Here is an 18,784-nt window from a genome sequence, read left to right on the forward strand (position 1 = left end):
TGGCTATTTAAAAACTTAAATGAAAACTAGCTAAAATCAAATAAAGTTAAAAATTCAGTTTCTCAGTCACATTACCCATATTTGAAGGGCTTGATAGCCACATGTGGCTAGTGGTTACTCTATTGATTAGAGCACGTATATTTTTATCCTCACAGGAAGTTCTATTGGACAACCCTGCTCTCGAGGATGTGGGGTTAAGGAAGGTTTTGGTTTGGTTTGGTTGTTAATTTTTACTGTGAGAGGTACTAGGCAGCGGTCAGACAGAGAGTGGAGGTGCATCTTTCTTCATGGACGTCTCTTCCTTTACCTCCCTTCAGATGCTGGTGCGCCCGACAGATCCATCCATCACCCCTGCTCTTCCTCTTCCCTTGACAACCATCCTCCCTTGACAACCTCATCCATGCTTATGATCAGTTGTCACCCATCAATTGTCCCCATTATTATGTCTCTCTCCTGAGCTGCAGACCCATAGTCCACCTACCTAGGGACCATGTCAACTTAGAAGTCCCACAGCAATTTCAAACTCAGTATGTCCCAAACTGAACCACCTCTTTCTCCTGGTCCAACTCCTATGGCACCTCCATGAATTCCATCCACTCGCCCACGCCAGCAAGGTGAGAGTCATTTTGAACTCCTCTTCCTCTTCACTCTATCTCTGGTGAGTTGCTCAGGGGCTTGTTAGATTTGTGAACGCACATGGACTTGCTTCTCCTCTCTCCCTCTTGACTGGCTTATTTAAACTCCCACTGGGACTGTTAGGCACATTGTGGATTAGCTAACAGAACACTCCTACCCACCTCCTTCTCCCAGGCTGAACTCTAGGAGAGAGGATGGGGAAGGGACCTTTACAAGTAGAGGAGGCTTGTCTCATTGATCTAAAAGAAGAGTTTCTGAGCAAGATTTTGCTTTCCTGATTAAAAAGGACAGATACATCTGCTGCCACGCTTTCTTTCCCTTCTTCCTCCTTTGAATGCTGACACCGTGATTGGAGGCACCATATTGCAACCAATGAGGGAAAGGCAAGGAGAATCACAGTGCCTCCAGCCCCGACCATTCCAACAGCACCTCCTCCCAGATTTCTCAGTATGGGACAAAAAAATAGCCCTTTTATTTAAGTCAGAGGGGATTCTGTTACCTGCAGCCAGAGCATCCTTGACCGATAGTCTACCTGGTCTCCTTGTTTCATTGTCACTGCAGTGTGTTCCCTCTCCCACAGCCTTGGCCAGAGTAACCTTTATAAAAGGCAGTCTTGGTCTTGCCATTTCCCTACTTTAAATCCTCCGTTGGCTCTTCATTGCTTACAGGGTAATGTTCAGACTCCTTCACGTGGCACACAGGCCTTCTACCGTCTCCTGCTGTCTGCTTCTCCAGTCTCATCCCGTGGTGTGGTACATCACAGACAATTCTCCACGTGAACCATGTCCTTTCGTGTTTTCTTGGCCCACGCTGTTCCTTCTATCTGAAATAGCTTCTTCTCACCAGGCTTTTCCCCTTCCTCTCTTAGAGCTCTATCTTCTCTGGTTCTGTATCCCTACTGTCTTTATTATAATCCCATTTTGTTGTCTTTTCTTCCACTAGATTATGAGCTCCTCTATGATCTGGATTTGTCTTATTCATCTTTGTTTTCCCAATATTGGGTGAGGGCTGGAACTCAGGAAATTGTTTGTAAAATGAATGAATGAAAAAATGAGTGCACTGAAACAGAGGCCATGATTCCATCTCTAATTCTACATCTTATGACCCCATGACTCTCTGAAACTTATTTCCTTCATATGTAAAACAAGGATAATAATTCTGCCTTTGTCTAGATCATAGGGCTCTTTGGAGTTCAAATGAAGTTATTTGTCTGTGGCAGATCTGTAATGGTAGAAACAGCACTGGCCTTGGTGATAGGCAGACAGATTCAAATCCATGGGTTTACTAATTGCCAAATTATGAACTTGGGCAAGTTAAGTAAACTCTCTGAGCCTGAGTTCCCTAATTGATAGGAGGTCGTATATACATGTGTGGGGTTGTGATGAGGATTAAACCTGACACTGGATGTGGGAATTCCTGGCTCATAACAGGGGCTCAATAATTGTTAGTTGAAGTAGAAGTGAGGAGAAGAGGTGTTCAGGGCCATGGGATCCCACCTGGGACACACAGTTCCTGGAGAAGAGCTGTGGTCCAAAGACTGCTGGGCAGCCAAAGCCACAGAACACTGTGTGCCTCCTTTCACAGCTGCCATGCCAGCAATGCCATTCTCCATCTCCAGGCTGGAGGAATAGGAAGATTACTAACATCTGTACAGCACTGAAGAGACCTCCTGGTGCCTCCATCACTATGTGTCTCATGGAAGTCTCAAAACAACTCTGTGAGTCAGGGACGGAGTAGAGATGGTTGGTGACTTGCTCAACAGCATACAGCAGCCACGTGGTGGAAGAACCAGGTCTTACAACTCCATATTTTGGAGCCCTCCCCTGCTTCCTCCCTCCCAGGACTGGAGGGGAATACAGAGGCTGAAGGAGAACTCAAAGGTTCAGGTTCCTAGGGAGTGAGGAAGCCTTACTCATGGTAAAGCCATGCTCCTAGGGGCAAGGGAAGGGAATGGAGAGTGGGGGCTGCTCTTCAGGGGCTGACAAAAGGGATCCCTAGTGTAAGTGAGCAGGAAGCCAAAGAGTTCAAAGTCTTCTTTTTCAAAACCAGCCCCAAGCCTCATGCAGCTTCTTTGAGATGAGCCCCAGGAAAGAAACTGGACCCAGAGATGGGGTGGGCTGTCTGCCGCCCATGTAACTCAGGTCCCCACCCAGAAAGTTCTCTCCTGTCCATGTGCTTGTCAGGCCCTGCACATCCAATCTTCCTGAGCCCCAATTCCTGCCATGAAGTCACTCACCAGTTAAGCTCAACAGTGCGGATGACGTCTCCAGATGCTGTTGAAAGTGCATAATCCTATCCCGGTATGAGAGGCAATCAGAATGGAGAGGCCACAAGACTGATCTCTTATGAGACCTTTCCCACTGGAACATTGACCGAGGTTGGCAGTTTTTACCTCCTTGAGAGGATGACGAAGAAAGGACTATCTTAGAAAGTTTGTACTCCAGTCAGAGATCGAGGCTGATGCCACTTGTTAGCTGTGCCGCTTGGGGCAAGCCTCTTATCCTCTTTCTGCCTGCTTTAGTTTCCTCTTCTACAAAGTGGCAATATTACTAGAGTTGTTGTGAGGATTAAACAGGATAATGTGGGTAAAGTGCCTGCCTCTGTGTCTTCAATATACTTACTGCAGTAAATGCTACCTATTATTACAGTTTTCAAGATAAGCACCAGGATCTCACTCCAGATTCTGCCCTCTTAACTTGTTCTCTGCGACCTTTCAAGGTACATAAGCATGGTCCTGGGGAGTTGGGATGAGGTTCTCTACCTCTGGTTAGGAGGTTCCCCAATGGAATCACAGGCCCTGGGTAGAGATGATGCCCATGCATTTGCTTGCCAATCCTAATTCCTGCGAGGACCCCTAGGACCACCTGTGAGTCCCAATATAAATGAGGCATAGTCAGAAAAATTGAAAAGGTGCACCTGAGCCTTGGTGAATCAGCATTGTCTCACTTTTTGTTTGAGCTGTAGGAATGATGGGCCTTTGTGGCACCCTGCACCCTATTCCATCATTCATTCCTTCATTCATTCAACAAATTTTCATTGAGTGATTACTATGTACCCAGAACTGTGCAATGTGCAGGGCATACAATGATGACCAAAAAGAGACATGGTCTTTGATCTTATGGAGCTTAGTCTAGTGGAGGAGTAGACATTAATAAATCAGTGTTAAGCAAACGCTCTCTAGGGAAGAGAATGACTAATTCCATGGACTGAAGGAGTGACTACAGCTCAGAGAGGGTGCAGGGGAGGCTGGAGGGATGAACTGGGCTGTCTGTGATGGAACTTTGAGAGCTTGGAGTCCATGTCTGAGATTTTGGTTTGTATCCAAAGAGTAATGGAGAAGCCAGGTCCTGACTGCTTTAGTTTTCTATTTTGGAAAAATAATTCATTCTTAAAACTTTGTTTTTAAATAATTTTGAACTTTAAAAAAGTTGCAAAAAGAGTTCCCACGTACTCTGACCCAGCTTCCCCAAATGTTAACGTCTTACATAGTACACATTAAAACAAGCTGGGATGTCCTTTTCTGGTGTGAGAGCTAACCTCCCTCGGATCTCACGTTGCATTTATTTGCTGTGTCTCTTTTGTCCCCTCCAATGTGTGATAGTTCTTCACAGTCTTTTCTTTATCTTTCAAAACCATGGTGCTTTGAAAGAAAATTGGCCAATTATTTTGTAGAATGTCTCTCAATTTGCGTTTGTCTGACGTTTCCTCATATTTAAGATCAGGTTGTGCATTTCTGGCAAGCACACCACGACTGTGACGTGTCCTTCTCAGTGCCGTGTACTAGACGTCAATGTGTGTTATAACAGGTGATGTTAACTTTGATCACTTGACTGAACTTGTGTCTGCCAAGTTTCTTCATTGCAAAGATACTATTTTTTCCTTTTAAGGGATACTTTGAGACTTTGCAAATATTCTTTTTCTCATCATACTTTTTCCCATTAATTTTATCACCAATTAATGAATGATTCTTGAATAATTGTTGAATAATTCAAAAATTAATACCGTAGTGTTTGCCAAATTGTGATTTCTCTATTTCCATCGTTCCTCCTATGTTTATTGATTGAAATTCTACTGACGTGAAGAATGGTTCCTTAATGCTAATTTAATTATTTATTCAATTATTTGTTTATATCAGTATAGAATCATGTATATTTATTTTATTCTATGGGTTATAGTCCGTGACTATCATTTATTTTGTTTGTCAACTTATCCATGTTTGGCAATTGAGAGACCCTTTACAGTGGCTCTTTTGTCCTTTGGAGATGCCCCCACCATTTTTTGAGTATTTCTTTACTTTTTGCCACCACAAGATGTTTTGGGCCCATCTCATCCTTTCCCTGTCCTTAGGCTGGAATTCTCCAAGAGCCTCTGGATCTCCTTTTTGGAAAATGACACTTAGAAACCAACATCTGAGTGCTAGAGCATTACAACAGGGATGTCATTGCTACTAGGCTCTCTCAGCGGACAGAGCTGGGAAATATATGTATGAATGTCACACACATGCACACACATCTATCTCTCTGTCTGTATTCGTCTATCTGTACATAGATTAAAATCATGAGTTTAGATACCTCCAATACCAATCCAGAACCACAGGGTTCATTCTAGTCTTGCTCATCTTCTTGTTTATAACTCCCTTCTCCAACAGTGAGAAACCTGGCTCTTTTATCCATAATATACAGTCATGTGTCACTTAATGACAGGGATACGTCCTGAGAAATGCATTGTTAGGCAATTTCGTTGTTGTGCAAACATCATAGACTGCACTTACACAAACCTACATACCCGGGCTACGTGGTACTAATCTTATGGGGGCACCATCATATATGTGGTCTGTCGTTGACCAAAACGTCATTATGCGGCACATGAGCGTAGTTACTTATTTGCTCAGTCATGTAATATATGTAAAGTAAATTCAAAATGCTAATCCATAAATGTGAAAAACACATTCATCAAATTCGTCAGCTAGAATCTGGCTTTAGCCTTTGACAGCATATAGTCAAAATACATTTTTTTCAAAGTTACTTAGATTAGTTCTTTTCTTCCCCACTCCCACTCTCATTCATAGTAATGAATGGTTATGTCATTCATTTTTAATATACTTAGGTTTACTTTTTACTGTTTGTATTCCATTTTGGATCCTTCCACCTTCCTCCTCCAAACACATACACATCCTGGTTGTCATTTGTTCATTGTTTATATATTCTTTCTCTGGATAAAAGAAACATCACCACGGGTCTAAAATCTGAAGTCTACATAAAGGTATCCTCAGAGAAGTGCCATGCCCCTCTTCCTTCTACCCTGATCTCCCATTCCCCTTTTCTTCCCACAGCTTTCCACCCACCCCTGTATTTCTTTACAGGGATTAATGTGTATCACATTAGTTTTTGGTTTAAACTTCATGTATTTCTTTTTGCACAAATGTGCAGACACATGCATTTTCTAAGGGCCTCTTCTTTCTTCTGTGAGAGGTAGTACACTACAGATGAGAAGACAACTCTGGTTGCTGGGTGGAGAAGGGCCTGCAGGAGGGCTTGAGTGGACATGAAGAGAACACTTAGAAAGCTGCTGCGATGGTCCAGCAGAGAGATGTAGGGCGCTGGTGCACTTGTGGTGGTAGGGCAAAGAGGAAAAGAGGACAGATCTGAACAATGTTTGGAGGTGACATTGCCATGATTTGGTAACTGATTACTGAGGGCAAGGGAGAGGGCTGTGTCATGCGTGATGTTTTGGTTTCCGGCTTTACTGACTGGATGGATGCCAGTGTTGCTTACTGAAATATAGAACACTGTAAAAGGATCAGATGAGGGGTCCCCCACATAGCTCTGTGTTTGGACACGTCCAGTTCGAGGTGCCTTTGAGATGCTGAAGTGGAGATGGAGTAGGCAGCTGAGGCATGAAGCACAGAGTGGCAGTCTGAAGAGAAACTTCTCAAGCAGTTAATTCTGCCCTGGTCTTCTGCACACTTAGGTCAGGAAATGAGAGCACAGCAGCACAGGGAGATATTCCAGTCCCATGCAGAAGAACAAGAACAAAAACGCAAACTTGGTGGTCACTCCAAACTCTTCTTGCAGGAGGCTGGCTGCTCAGGGCAGGCACCCGCCAGAGGACACCCTTCCCAGTAGGGGAGGTCAGAGGCACAGGGCTGTCCCTGCTTCTTGAAGTGGAGGTGAGATGGCAGAATATTTGGGCTAGAGTTGTAACTGATTTCAAGTTACCGTAGAATGCCGATGATGCCATGTTGAACTAACTTCAACTAAATGATATCCCCACAGCCCACAAGACCGACCTGGGGCCCTGACTAATGCAGAGGAGCCCTCGCCTGAAGGGCTGGACTTGGGAGTCACTGGGAGAGAAGACCAAAGCTCTCCTCATGTCCAAGTAACTGCACAGAGCAGGGAGCAGCCAAAAGGGGCCCTGCTGAACCCCTTGGGAAGAGGATAGCGAGGTTGGTGTGAGTTGGAGGCGTAGATGTGTCATGTCTTCCTCTCCACTTTCAGGAGTGAAGGTAAGGAGGTAGAGAACTCTGGAGTCTCCAGAGCTCATTTCCATGAGACACCTCTATTCATGGATGAGAAATTGTTTGGAAAAGTCCCTTGGAGCAGATGCTCCTGAGTGTGGGTGGAGGTGAGAAGAATTTCCTGGGTGTGCTGTAACACATCGGGAGGGAAAAAGAGGAAAGAAAGAGTAGCAGGGGAGGTGGTGGCGGGCTGAGTGTGAGTGTTAGGTCCCTCAGCACCCCACACCCCAGTCTTCAGTTCAGATCTCAGAAAATCACAAAATGCTTAAAGTAGCTTGGTTTTCCACGGGAATCAAGTAAGGGCCAGGATTTTGAGTCTGGAGTGGTGGCAGTGGGATGGTGAGGGTGACACGGGGTGGGCAGTGTGCGGAGTGCGAGGGCGGGGAGGCGTGGGGAGGCCCGAAGCAGCGCACAGCTGGAGACGGGACGCAGGAGGGTCAGGAAACTGGAGGAGGGCTTCTGACTGTTTCAGGTCGAGCAATTTAGGTGTAGGCTAAGATCCATTCAGTCCTCAACGGGGACCCTTTCGACATCTGAATTACATATGTATATGATAGTAATATTAATAGAATGCATTTACTGAGCAATATGCTAAGTGTTTTTTACACGTATTACCTCCTTTGATTCTGTCCTCATAACAACTGCAACAGGTAAGGATTATTATTGCCTCTAGAGGGTTCATTCCTGTTATAATTAAGTTCAGTTTTTTATTCCATTCTTAAACTAAATAATAACTGTAGGATAGCATATAGTCCCCTGAACCACACAACAAAGGAAGTTAAAGGATGCAAAGAGAAAGAAACAGAAAAGGAAACCCGAGTGCTGAGAGCCTGGCAGCCTGAGCCTGTGCTGTTGGCCACTATGTGTTCTCAATTTCCTCCCCCCACCGCCCCCTGATCCGTCCACCCACTCGCCCATCCATCTTTCTCACCATATCTCTATCCACCTATAGACATAATTCCTCTTTAGGTGGGAGGTTGGAGTACACAGCCTAAAAGTTTCCTTCCAGCTCTTGGGTGCTGTGAGGTGTATTTTCCCTTAGACTATATTGTGATTATTTTGGCAGGGTGTTGACTTCCTAATGATGATCAGGGCCGGCACGGATCTAGGAGGCAGTCCAGTCAAGTCCGCCATTCTGTGAGTGAGATGAAGCGACTCACTAAACCTCGCCTCGTCCCGAGCTTTGCCACGATAGCATCCTGCTTCAGATTACTTTGAACTTTGGATACACAGCAAGTGGTGATAAAGGATAATGATCCAGGTAGGCAATGAGCAAGAGGGAACGAGGGCCTAGAATTGGAATGTCACCTATTTTTAGCTCACTTGTATGCTAAGTCAGTGACAATCATGATGGTGATGGCCGTGGTGATGGCAATGACTCCTGCAATTCACAGGGCCCCTATGTCAGAAGGGATTGGGAGAGGTCGTCCACTATCCCCTCCTGCCTCCTGCTAACTAATGCCTGATTGATTCCTGAAAGATGCCCACCCTACTTTTTAAAAATGCCCCAGATATCTCTCCCTGATTTTAGCCAGAGTTCCCTCCTATTATATGTTTATTCTTTTCTTCCATCTTAAAATAAGTAACTATACAATAGCATTTAGTTCCCTGAACCACACAGCAAAAGGAAGTTAAAGGAAGCAAAAAGAAGCAAACTATATGGTCATGGGTAGCAAAAGATTGGTAAAGGGGAAGCTGGGTTTTGGAACAGGGAAGCTGGTTCAGCCTTCACTGAGACACAAACACCATATTCACACTGATCCCTTTCTTTTCAAATTCCAGGAATCATGGCGTGGGTGAAGTTGAGTCACCTAGAAAATGTGCCAAAGCCTAGCTGTTACTTTGGACTATTATTTGCAGCAAGATCTCTCCCCTTTCGTCTCAGAGCTGAATTGGGTGAACTCGTGGCTTCCAACCCTTTCTACATTTGCTCCCTTTGAGAAGGAAGGAATAAGACCCAGAAGACAATACTATCATTTATTATCTACACTATTTCAAGCACTGAGCTTTACATATTTTATATCACTTGTTCATCCCACCAATCTTGAAAGGATGGTGCTACCCCATTTTCCAGAGGAGATCTCTGAGGTTCAGAAAGTTAGAGTTCCAGGTTCCCTGATTATTAAGTGAGGGAGGTTGAATTGAGCTCAGATCTGTTATGCTCCACAGTCCCTCACGTGAGGAAGAGAGCTTGGGAGCATTTTAGCTGCATTCCTCCTTAGATTCTGACTGAGATGGACATGATTTCTCCTGCTCATCCCCCTGGTCCCCACCTCCTCTAATCTATGAGCCTATAGCTTCATATTCTGACAGCACGATCCTTTTCTTCCTACATGTATGATCATGGATCAAGGGGTGGAGTGGTTCATCTCACACGCTTACATATATTGTAGGCTCTTAAATCTTCACTTCCAGCTCTAACTCGTAACATCACCTAGGGCCTTCTCTTCAGTCTTTCACCTGTCCTGCCTTCCAGGGAATAGACATCAGCTTTTGCACACCTGCCGACCCCCAGCTTACAAAGTGGTCTCTGCCAGACCACACTTCCCACTGTGGAAGGAGGCACCTGAGAGGTGCCTGGGCCCATCCCCTGGCCTCTGTGTAGGCCAGCACGTGGGCCTGCCCCACTGAGTTGGAGAACTTTCAGGATAGCACATGAGTGGTGATCCAGAGAAGCAGCTGCCAACACATCTGAGGGCTCAGAACTACTGTGCTAGGCTGAGCAGACGCTACCTCCTATATCTGGCACCTGGTTTGCTCCCAGTGGCAGCAAGATTGCAGCAGGTACAGCAGAGATACAGGCCAAGTGAAGTAGAATTGCTACTTTACGTTTTAAAATCGAATGAATGGCCTTTACAAACTTCCACCCAAAATCCTTCAAAAAGAGGTGAGGACAACCCTGACCCCACTCTCACCTTCCACCTGATCAGTCTAAGCTGAAGGAAGAGCAATCCTTTATGGATATGGGAGGACAGATAAAGTTCAGGATGGGGACATTCTCACTGGGTCCACTTGCCCCTCTTCAAGATGGAGACAACTGGATTTGGATTTATTATCCTATTCTTGAACCCCAAACACCATTCTTACAGCAAAAATGCTCTTTGAAGGGTGAGGACATGGGGAAGCATGGTATCTTTAAGTAACAAGGGAAGAGAACCTCTCAAATTGGGAGAATTGGGGAAATGGGCATGCCACTAGGAACGAGGACGCAGAGCAGAAGGGCAGGCTGGATGTAACTTTCATCTCGGAGAAAAGTGAACTTTACGCCGTGTTGGCCAGCCTTGTGTTGATGCCAGGGCTCCAGATACCTACCAAGTCTTACCTTACAGCTAGTCCCAAGCTTCCTTCTTTATCAGGGCAATTAACAAAAAATAAAGTGATTGCTCCTCATGGTGTGTCCTGAAATATACACATGAAACAGTTCAACCAAATACAGCCTGTTGAATTGGTCCTTCAGGAGGGGGGCCTTCCCTCTTTTGGGGAGTCTGTGATAAGATGTGGCTTGGCCCTTTGTAGGAGTCCCTGTCAGCTGTGACAGACCAGGTCTTCGCCTAGGACCAGGAATAAGGTGCCAGGCTTTCAGGGTGTGTGTGAGAGTGTACATAGAAACTGTCACACCCTCATCCCACGTACCATATCAGGGTGGAGCCATTTGTTGTCCTCACCTTAACCATCTCAACATTTTCTGAAAGACTGAGCTTTGACGGTGCTGGGTCCCCAAGGTCACAGCCCAGAAATGCTCAGCAGACCCAAAGGGCACCTTGCCAGCAATGGTTCCCTTTATCTGTCCCTCATATCTGGGGATCCTGGACTCCAACCAGGTCACAGGCATGAATAACATTTATTTCCTAAGGGGAAGCAGGGGTCTGTCTAGCCATGTCTGATCTCCAAGCTTGTATTCACAAGCTCACACCACCTACCTATGTTACCCTCTGTGGACATTTTCTCAAGTTGTTCTCAAGGAATTTGGGGTTAATAATGAGTTACTATATTGCTACTTTCCAAAGATAAAATTAAAAAACACAACACCAAATATGATCCTGAACAACATTTAATCTCTGGTGTTTCAGAAGACAGTCGAGCATCTTGAAGGGCCTTAAGGTTGAGCCTCTGATAGTGACTATTGGTCCTTGGGGTGCTGTGTGGACATGCAAAAACACTGCTTGAGGAGAGGCAGCGTGCAGCGTGGAATGGGAGGCAGGAGCCCCAGCTCTGTTAGCACACGGCAGAGTGACCACGGATGAGTCACTCCCCTTCCCCAGCTGGATAGAGTTGGACAGAGCGTCTCTAAGGTCCCTCCCAGCTCTGATATTCTATGAATAACTAGCAGAGAATGCATTGTGTTGATTTCTCATAGGAACTGAAGAAATTAAAAAACTACTTGGAGCAGCATGAACACAGACTGGAACAGTCCTTTGGTATTTATAAAGCCTCGGCCTTGGGCTCCTACATCAGTGTTGGCCCATCCCTGGGGTCAGTCATGTGCAGACTGAGATAGGGAGCCAGAAGAACAGGAGTATCAGAGTCAGGGACCACCGCACAGCATATGACTGAGTTTATCAAGCCCAGGGACAAGGACCCTCCCTAGTGGAGGTGTGCCTGTGTGGTCACTTATCTTGCCTTCTCAGACCAACAAGAGCTCTTCTGCTCTCAGTCAACTAAGAGTTTTAGTTACAGGAATGTGTCCTATCCTTGGGACTGGGGACAGTGAGAAGGCAGTGGGGGAAGAGATAACAAACCAACTCCTCTTGGCCCCAGACCCTGTCCAGAAGGCCAGAACTGAGAGACGGATCCAGCAACATATAAGCCAGTCCCCATCCATTGCAGCGTTCTGGGAGACCCACATTTTGTGGGATCCAGTACTTGCCTAATGACCCTGGCACAGACGTCATCTCATGTGACTTTTTTTCTCAGGCTTAGTGACTGCTCTCCACTCAGTTCTGGCTAGGCTGAACTCTACCCAGTGTAAGAAAATCTCCAACAAAGCAGAACTCAGAGCAATGACTCCTTGTGTCATATAAATAGCTTCAGTGATATACACAGCCTATAATACACACCTACACGTACACACACACACACACACCCTCTTGTGGAAATCATCTTCAGGATGACTCGTGCAGGCACTCGTTGGCACAACCACTCTGAATAAAAATGTTTGCTTGGACTCAAATCTCTCCCTCTGCTTCACCTCAAGAGAGAAGAGAGCATCGGAGAGAAGCTGACCCCTGCCCAAGCCCTCAGTCGTGAGGAGGGAAAGGCTCCTGAGTGGAGCCCTGAGTCTCCTCTTATATGGCGGGGGGCAGGGAGGAGGTGGTGCTGGCGGCACTGGGGCAGTGCCTACTCCTTCAGCAGTCCCAGCTTCTTCAGAGCCTCCCTCCGATGTTCATCAGGGACGCCTTTGGGGGAGATCTTAACACTGACACAGGGGGGTCGAGGCAGCTTGTCACGGCTCTGCCCTTGGTAGGACAGGCGCTTGGAGCTCTGCTCCTGCTCCAGGTCAGCCAACTTTCCCACCTGGATAGCTGCAAAGTCCTTCCCCGTGCCCAAGGAGGCAGGGCGGGGCCGGGAATTACGTAAGACACTGGGCGAGATCTTGTTCAGGAAGGAGCCTCTTCCCAGGGAGGTGCTGGTTTGGGGGCTGGGACCTTCCTCAGCGGAGAGGTAGCTGCTCAGCCCCACGCCTGAGCGCTCCAGAGTGTTGGACTTAAAGTTCATCTGTCTCAGGCCAGGGATGTTGCTCTCCTGGAGAGTCAGCCCTGAATCTGGCTTTGGCTGAGTCAGGGGACTATTTACCCCGGGGGCCTTAGGGATAGGAATTGGCATGGATTTGGCAGCTGGAACCTGCCCTGGAGTGGGTTCCTGGGCAGGAATCAAAACCTTGCCTGGAGAAGATCCCTGAGCTGGAGCCGGAGCTGGAGCCAGAGCCTTCACGGGAGAAAGTCCCCGAGTTGGAGCAGAAGCTGGAGCCTGTCCTGCGGCTGGCACAGCTGCGGAGATGGGAGCTGGGGCTGGGGCTGCGGCAGGGGGCAGCACGCCAGGCTGCTTGGCTTTGAGGGATCTGGTGGGCTTACTTAAGTGGGGGATGGGCTCATCTTGGTCCTGGGGTAGCCCGAGCTTCTCCAGCGCCTCTCTGCGGGCTTTCCTCTGCTCCTGCAGTGAAGAGGCCACCAGGCTGGACTCTCCAGGGGCAGCCTCAGAGTGGCGGGACAGCCAATGCTGGGGGTCACTGTGGAAACTGCTTCGGCTGCTCTTCAGAACAATATTAGGGGGAAGCTTCCGGGGCTTAGGGGCTGTGAGTGGAGCCAGTTGGGCATTTGGATCCCCTCCTGATGGGATGGGAGCATCTTCAACTCTCATATTTTGAGACAACATGGCAGGAAGAGGCCGGGGTTGTCCTGGTTGTGCCATTGAGTCTTTCTCATTGGCTTTTTGGGACATGGCCTCTGAAGATGTCTCCTTTCTCTTCTGGGGGCCGAGTGACCTGTGGAGCTGGGGTGTGTGGCTGTTCTCCCCTGACCCTTCGGGTAGGCTGCCTTTCCCACACTGCTTGGGCTGGGTGTCCCGGAAGGCCTCTGGTGGCGGGATGAGCGCTGGGTCCAGATCTATGGCAGCCTCCCGGGGGCCGGTCAGAGCCTGGCCGGGCCCACTGCTTTGACTGGTCTGCTCTTTCTCAGGCTCTGGGGCAAGTCCCTCAGACTCCCCCAGGATGTGGCTGTTAGTCTGGATGGTGCTTCTCCCGAGGTTCTGGTTCCTGCCAATGTGGATATTTCTGGGGAGGCTGTAGGAGCCAGACCTGAGGCCCAGGCCTTGGAGCTCAGGTGGATAGGGAGAGCTGGACTGAGTCACTCTCCTTGGCTGTGGTCCTTGCTGAATGGTCGTCTCCTCTGAACGTCCTGTGAGGGTCCAGGAGGACAGGCAAAGAAGAGGGGACAAAAGTGAGAACCTTGCTGCTGAGGGAAAAGCAAATACTTCTGGAATTCTGATCTCCAATTAGCAAAGGATGGTTTTGGTTTTGTCGTTTCTTTGCTCTTAAAGGGGCAGTGCTCTTGTCTGGATATCATTTAGACTAACACATCAATACTAGCAGATTCCCTTCAACCAAGGATTAATTTTTCACGATGGTTGGGGAAAGGGCAGCCCTGGATCATTCCATGTCCTTGTCTCAGGCTCCTCCTAATGCTCCACAGATGCACCAGGGTTGGGGAGAGACTCAGGCCAGTCCCCCTCGCTATCTTGGAGCTCCCAGGTCACTGAGCCCAACAGAAGCATCGAACGTGAACAGCATGAACGGGCAATTTGCTTTTGATTTGACCAGGATCTGCCTTCTTCCACCTTCACTTTTATAAGTACCTGAATGATTCTGTAAGGCTACAGCTGTTCCCGCACCAGAGAGTCACGTGGGCTCTTTCCTTGCAGCTGGCTAGGCAGACGCATCAGGCCCACTAGGCCAGGAATTAGTCTTGGGCAGCGGGAAAGCCCCATGTCCCCATTCACTGCTCTATCTCCGGGAAGGTCTAACATTATCAATAAATATTTGCTAAATGAATGAATAAATCATTGCAGTCCTGATAGCAGTGGGACTGTCCTCAGGAGTAAAGTGCCTCCTCACCCTGGGGTACAAGGCCCCGCACTCATGGCCACATTTACGTGCCATCCTGTTCCTCTTCTACTGAGCCTCAACACCACTGGCTCTCCACACTGTCTCACAAGGGCCTCGAGGAGCCACCACTGAAGTAAAGGGAGCCCTTCCCTCTTCTTATCTCCTGCAGCTGCATCCTCTGTGTCATCCAGATTAGCTCCCTAGACTGACTCAGTCTCTCCAGAGCCGTCCACCCATGCCTCCCTGATTCCTTCCCCCACCTCTTTGGTCATATGTCTTTAGAATTTCTCCATGAGAGATGGGAGCTGCTCAGACCCCCTTCCCTCCTAGCCTCTCATACTTCATATAAAGACAGAGGAAGCTGGCTTGTCAGCAGTCCTTCCTCCCCTCCAGGGACAAGCTCTATTCTAGCTAGGAGAGTGCAGAGGAGTACGGCTGTCCCTTCTGCCTGTGACCCTTAGAACAGGGCAAACTAGGAGGGAAGTGGCCAGCAGGATGTACTGATTTTCTGGGTTTCCTGGAGGTGCTACCCCAGAGAGTCTCTCTTACCCTGGGGAGCAGGCTGGGTTATGGGCAGTGCCCGGGGATCTCGGGGAGTTGTGGCTTGCTCAGACTCGTCAGTGGACAGTCCGCTGTCAGTGTCCAAGGAGCCGATGGTTTCCTCCAGGAAGAGCAGACATTCCTTCTCTTCAGCAGACAGGAAGTCGTAGCTGCTGTCACTCTGGAGTGAGGAGAAGAAGGAGAGGGAGCTGAGAGGGAGCTCCGCAGAAACTGGCGGGGCTGAGAACCACCCGGCAGTGGGGAGGGAATGCTGAGGAGCTGGAAAGCTGTCCACGATGCCACTCCGCAAACCTGCTGGAGGTGCTTCCTGAAACTGCAGGCACCAGGGAGGGCAGAGACGGTCGGGCTGTTGTCCGACTAGCACCCATCTCTGGTAGCTGGGCAGGCAGATGGCAAGGGGCCTTTCTTTTGCTCAGTCCTGGGTGGAATGCTTAGGGGCACAGATCAGAAGCAGTTCCAGGTTCTAATTCCTATTCCTGTGTGTGACCGATGTCAAGTATTTTACTTTGTGTGTCTCTGACTTAGCTCTAAGTTATATGGGCAACATAATGATTTGCCCTTAAACTTGAATGGTATTGCTTTTAACTTTTCAAAGTACTTCTGCCTATTTGATCTGGCATGTCAAGGACAGTATGAGGACAAACAGAAAATAAGGCCAAGTACTGGCTGCCGGGTCAATGAGAACAGTGGCATGACTAGCCACAGATAAATTTACTAAATAATTTATACTTGACTTTGAAATGCATTCCATACAGGATTTTTTCCCCTTGTGTATTTACTTTCTTGATGGCATTTGGGTCTGGCTAACATTCAAATAAGGGTGCATTTCTTGAACAAATATTAACTTAAGGGGGGAAGGTAGAAAAATCAGATGGATATGGGGGAGGAGAAAGCAACTTGGTATTAAATATTAAGTAGATATTAAAGTAAGTCACTTTTATTATGAGAAAGCACATAGGAATATTTGGGAGAAAATGCTATGGCCGTTTCAGATGGTTTCCACCCATGTTCTACAAGGCCAGGAAGATCCACGGAACAGTCGCTCTCTGATGTTGAAGGTTGAAGGGAAAACCAAAGGACAAATGGGAATATAAGATATTTGGCCTGAGTCCCTTCCTGGCATCTCCACCCCTCTTTCTAACATCTGAGTCACGGCATAGTTGTATATTCTCCAGACCCACTCAGATGGTGAGGGAAGACTTTGAGGCAGCCCTAAAAATATCCTGGGGGTGGGGGGAGATTGTTGTTGGAATAACCCTTCCAGTTCCCCCGGCCCCTTAAAGAGCCATCTGTCAGTCGACTGAGCGAGGCCCACATGTCAAGGGAAACCCCAAATATAGCCCTGGAAGCCCTGAAGCCCACTCCAGCGCTTCCCGGGAGAAAATCTTCTTTACTGCCCTTTTCCTCCTAAAATAGCCTTGCCAAAATAAGCCAACTCTGAATGAGTCCTTCATGGATGCTTCACTTTGAAGACCTTTAATCCCTGTCACGCTCTGTGTCCAATGGTATGGAACTCCTCATATTAGCCTCAGTCTAACAGAAGCAGAAAGATGTCTCTGTGGCCCCACCATCTAGGGTCAGAAAGAAATTATATACAGACTGCACTTTGGATTTTGTGTGCATGTGTGTGCTGGTTTTCCTACTCCATTTTTACATATCAAAACTCATTGACTATATTAAACATCCTTGACATGCAGTAGAGATCCTTCTAATCCTGAAATTTTCAAATACCTCTCTAGGATATAATGCAACAGAGTAGAAATTCTCAAAGGTTATTATGCACGTGATGAGTACCAATAACAAAGGAATGCTTACATTGAGACATAGGGCAGATTTACTCTTTCATACCAGCCTTACAACAATCGACAGTTAAATTCATGCCCAGAAAAATTACAGTTTATCACATGCCAGTCACAAATTTTAAAGATTGACACCTGAGCTAACAACTGCTGCCAATCTTGTTTTTGTTGTTTTTTTTTTTTTCTTTTTCTTCTTCTCCCCAAATCCCCCCAGTACATAGTTGTAGATTCTAGTTGTGAGTGCCTCTGGTTGTGGCATGTGGGATGCCGTCTCAGCCTGGCCTGACGAGCGGTGCCATGTCCGTGCCCAGGATCCGAACCAGGGAAATCCTGGGCCGCCGAAGTAGAGCACGCGAACTTAACCACTAGGCCACGGGGCTGGCCCTGAGTCACAAATTTTAAACACAGTGCTTTGGAAGGTTCTCAATCTCTGCTCACAGCTAGGCTCTATCTTTTCTACACAGACACATGTACTAAGTGCTTTATATGCATCTCACTCCCTGCAAGAACTCGATGAATTCAGTGTTAATACTATCCCCTTCTTGAAACTGAGGAGACTGAAGCTTAGAGAAATTAAGTAATTTTCCCAAGGTCATACAGCTTATAAGCAGAGAACCCAGATCTGATTGTCTCCAGAACCCAGGCTCTTAATTATTCTTTTCTCTTTGATCTTTGCAAAAGCCTGAAGTAATGCTGCTCATTGCAGAGAACTTCAGGAATCCATGTGCTACAAGGATCTACGTTCTAGTTCCCACCATGACCTTGGATCATTGGCCTGCTTTCTCACCTCAACTCAACCCCTCAACCTAATGAAAACTAGGAAGAAGTTTTATTTGTCCTATTGCTCTCTGGGGTTGTCCCACCCTATTCTCTACAGAACCAGGGGTGACTCAGAAAACATCAATTGGTATGATTCACTCCCTGACAAGGAAGATAAAAGAAAGAGAAAGAGCCATGAGTAAGGACAGTGGTGGGCAGGGCAGGGCAGGTATGCAGAAAGGAGGCCAGGTCGCAGGACAGAGGGTACATACAGATCCAGAGTGGGTGGAGGTGATGCTCATCATGCTGTCGCAGCTGCTGATGCGGGTCACAGGTTCCAAGCCAGGCCCAGCTGGCCACAGCTCCCTCTCGGGCATTGCCTGAAGCAAGGTGCAGGGACGGTGAAAGGGGCTCCCAGAGGGGAAGCGAAGGGAAGTGAAGAATGTCCCAAGCCGGGCCTGAAAAGAGAAGAATCAAAGCCACGTGTAAGCCCAGCTGAGGCTCTGGCAAGGCTCTGCCCGGGCCCTGGAGCAGCAGGGCGGCAGGGACACCAAGCAAGCAGACAGCTGGAAGGGGCCTTGAAAAGCCAGTACCAAAACCCAACCCCCCAGCTTGCATGGAAGGACACGTAAGATGGCTCACATACATGCAGAAGGATGGACCTTAGGTGGTGGAGAAGTAGTTTAGTCAGAAAGGCGATTCCATCACTTCTTTTAGTCACTTTTCTCTCTGAACTAGGGGGCTTAACCTACATTTTCATTACTATAAACAATAAATATTACAGGGGTTAACAGCTTGGGTTCTGGAGGTAACTGGATCTGGGTTCAAATCACCATTTCAACCATTTACAGTTACATGACTAGAGAAATTACTCTTTGAGTCTGTTTTCTCTCATTAAACAGGGTTAAT

At 47.4% G+C, this 18,784-nt stretch overlaps 1 protein-coding gene and 1 long non-coding RNA gene across 6 annotated transcripts in view; one reads left to right on the forward strand and one right to left on the reverse strand.

Moving 5' to 3' along the window:
• Positions 1-317: 317 nt before the first annotated feature.
• LOC111773436 (uncharacterized) lies at positions 318-10,546 on the forward strand. 2 transcript variants are annotated; one of them, XR_002807816.2, is made up of 5 exons: positions 318-614; positions 6,711-6,805; positions 6,912-7,144; positions 8,223-8,417; positions 8,939-10,546. It is a non-coding gene; the product is annotated as an uncharacterized lncRNA (long non-coding RNA). The 2 variants fall into 2 exon arrangements; XR_011438452.1 differs by lacking the exon at positions 6,711-6,805 and having other exon boundaries at positions 437-614.
• A 643-nt stretch (positions 10,547-11,189) lies between these two features.
• The window catches only part of C5H1orf116 (chromosome 5 C1orf116 homolog), a 32,688-nt gene continuing 25,093 nt past the window's right edge, over positions 11,190-18,784 (reverse strand). For 3 of the 4 annotated variants that reach the window (XM_023640461.2, XM_023640462.2, XM_070266590.1), the window contains exons 2-4: positions 18,148-18,333; positions 15,306-15,477; positions 11,190-14,049 (exon numbers count right to left, since the gene is read on the reverse strand). In XM_023640461.2, coding sequence (XP_023496229.1) covers positions 12,494-14,049; positions 15,306-15,477; positions 18,148-18,333 — 1,914 coding nt within the window. In that variant the 3' untranslated portion in view covers positions 11,190-12,493. The remainder of the gene's footprint in view (positions 14,050-15,305; positions 15,478-18,147; positions 18,334-18,784) is intronic. The other variant, XM_070266591.1, reaches the window with a different exon arrangement.

The sequence above is a fragment of the Equus caballus genome, chromosome 5 (genome assembly GCF_041296265.1).
Source record: "Equus caballus isolate H_3958 breed thoroughbred chromosome 5, TB-T2T, whole genome shotgun sequence".
NCBI lineage: Eukaryota > Metazoa > Chordata > Mammalia > Perissodactyla > Equidae > Equus > Equus caballus.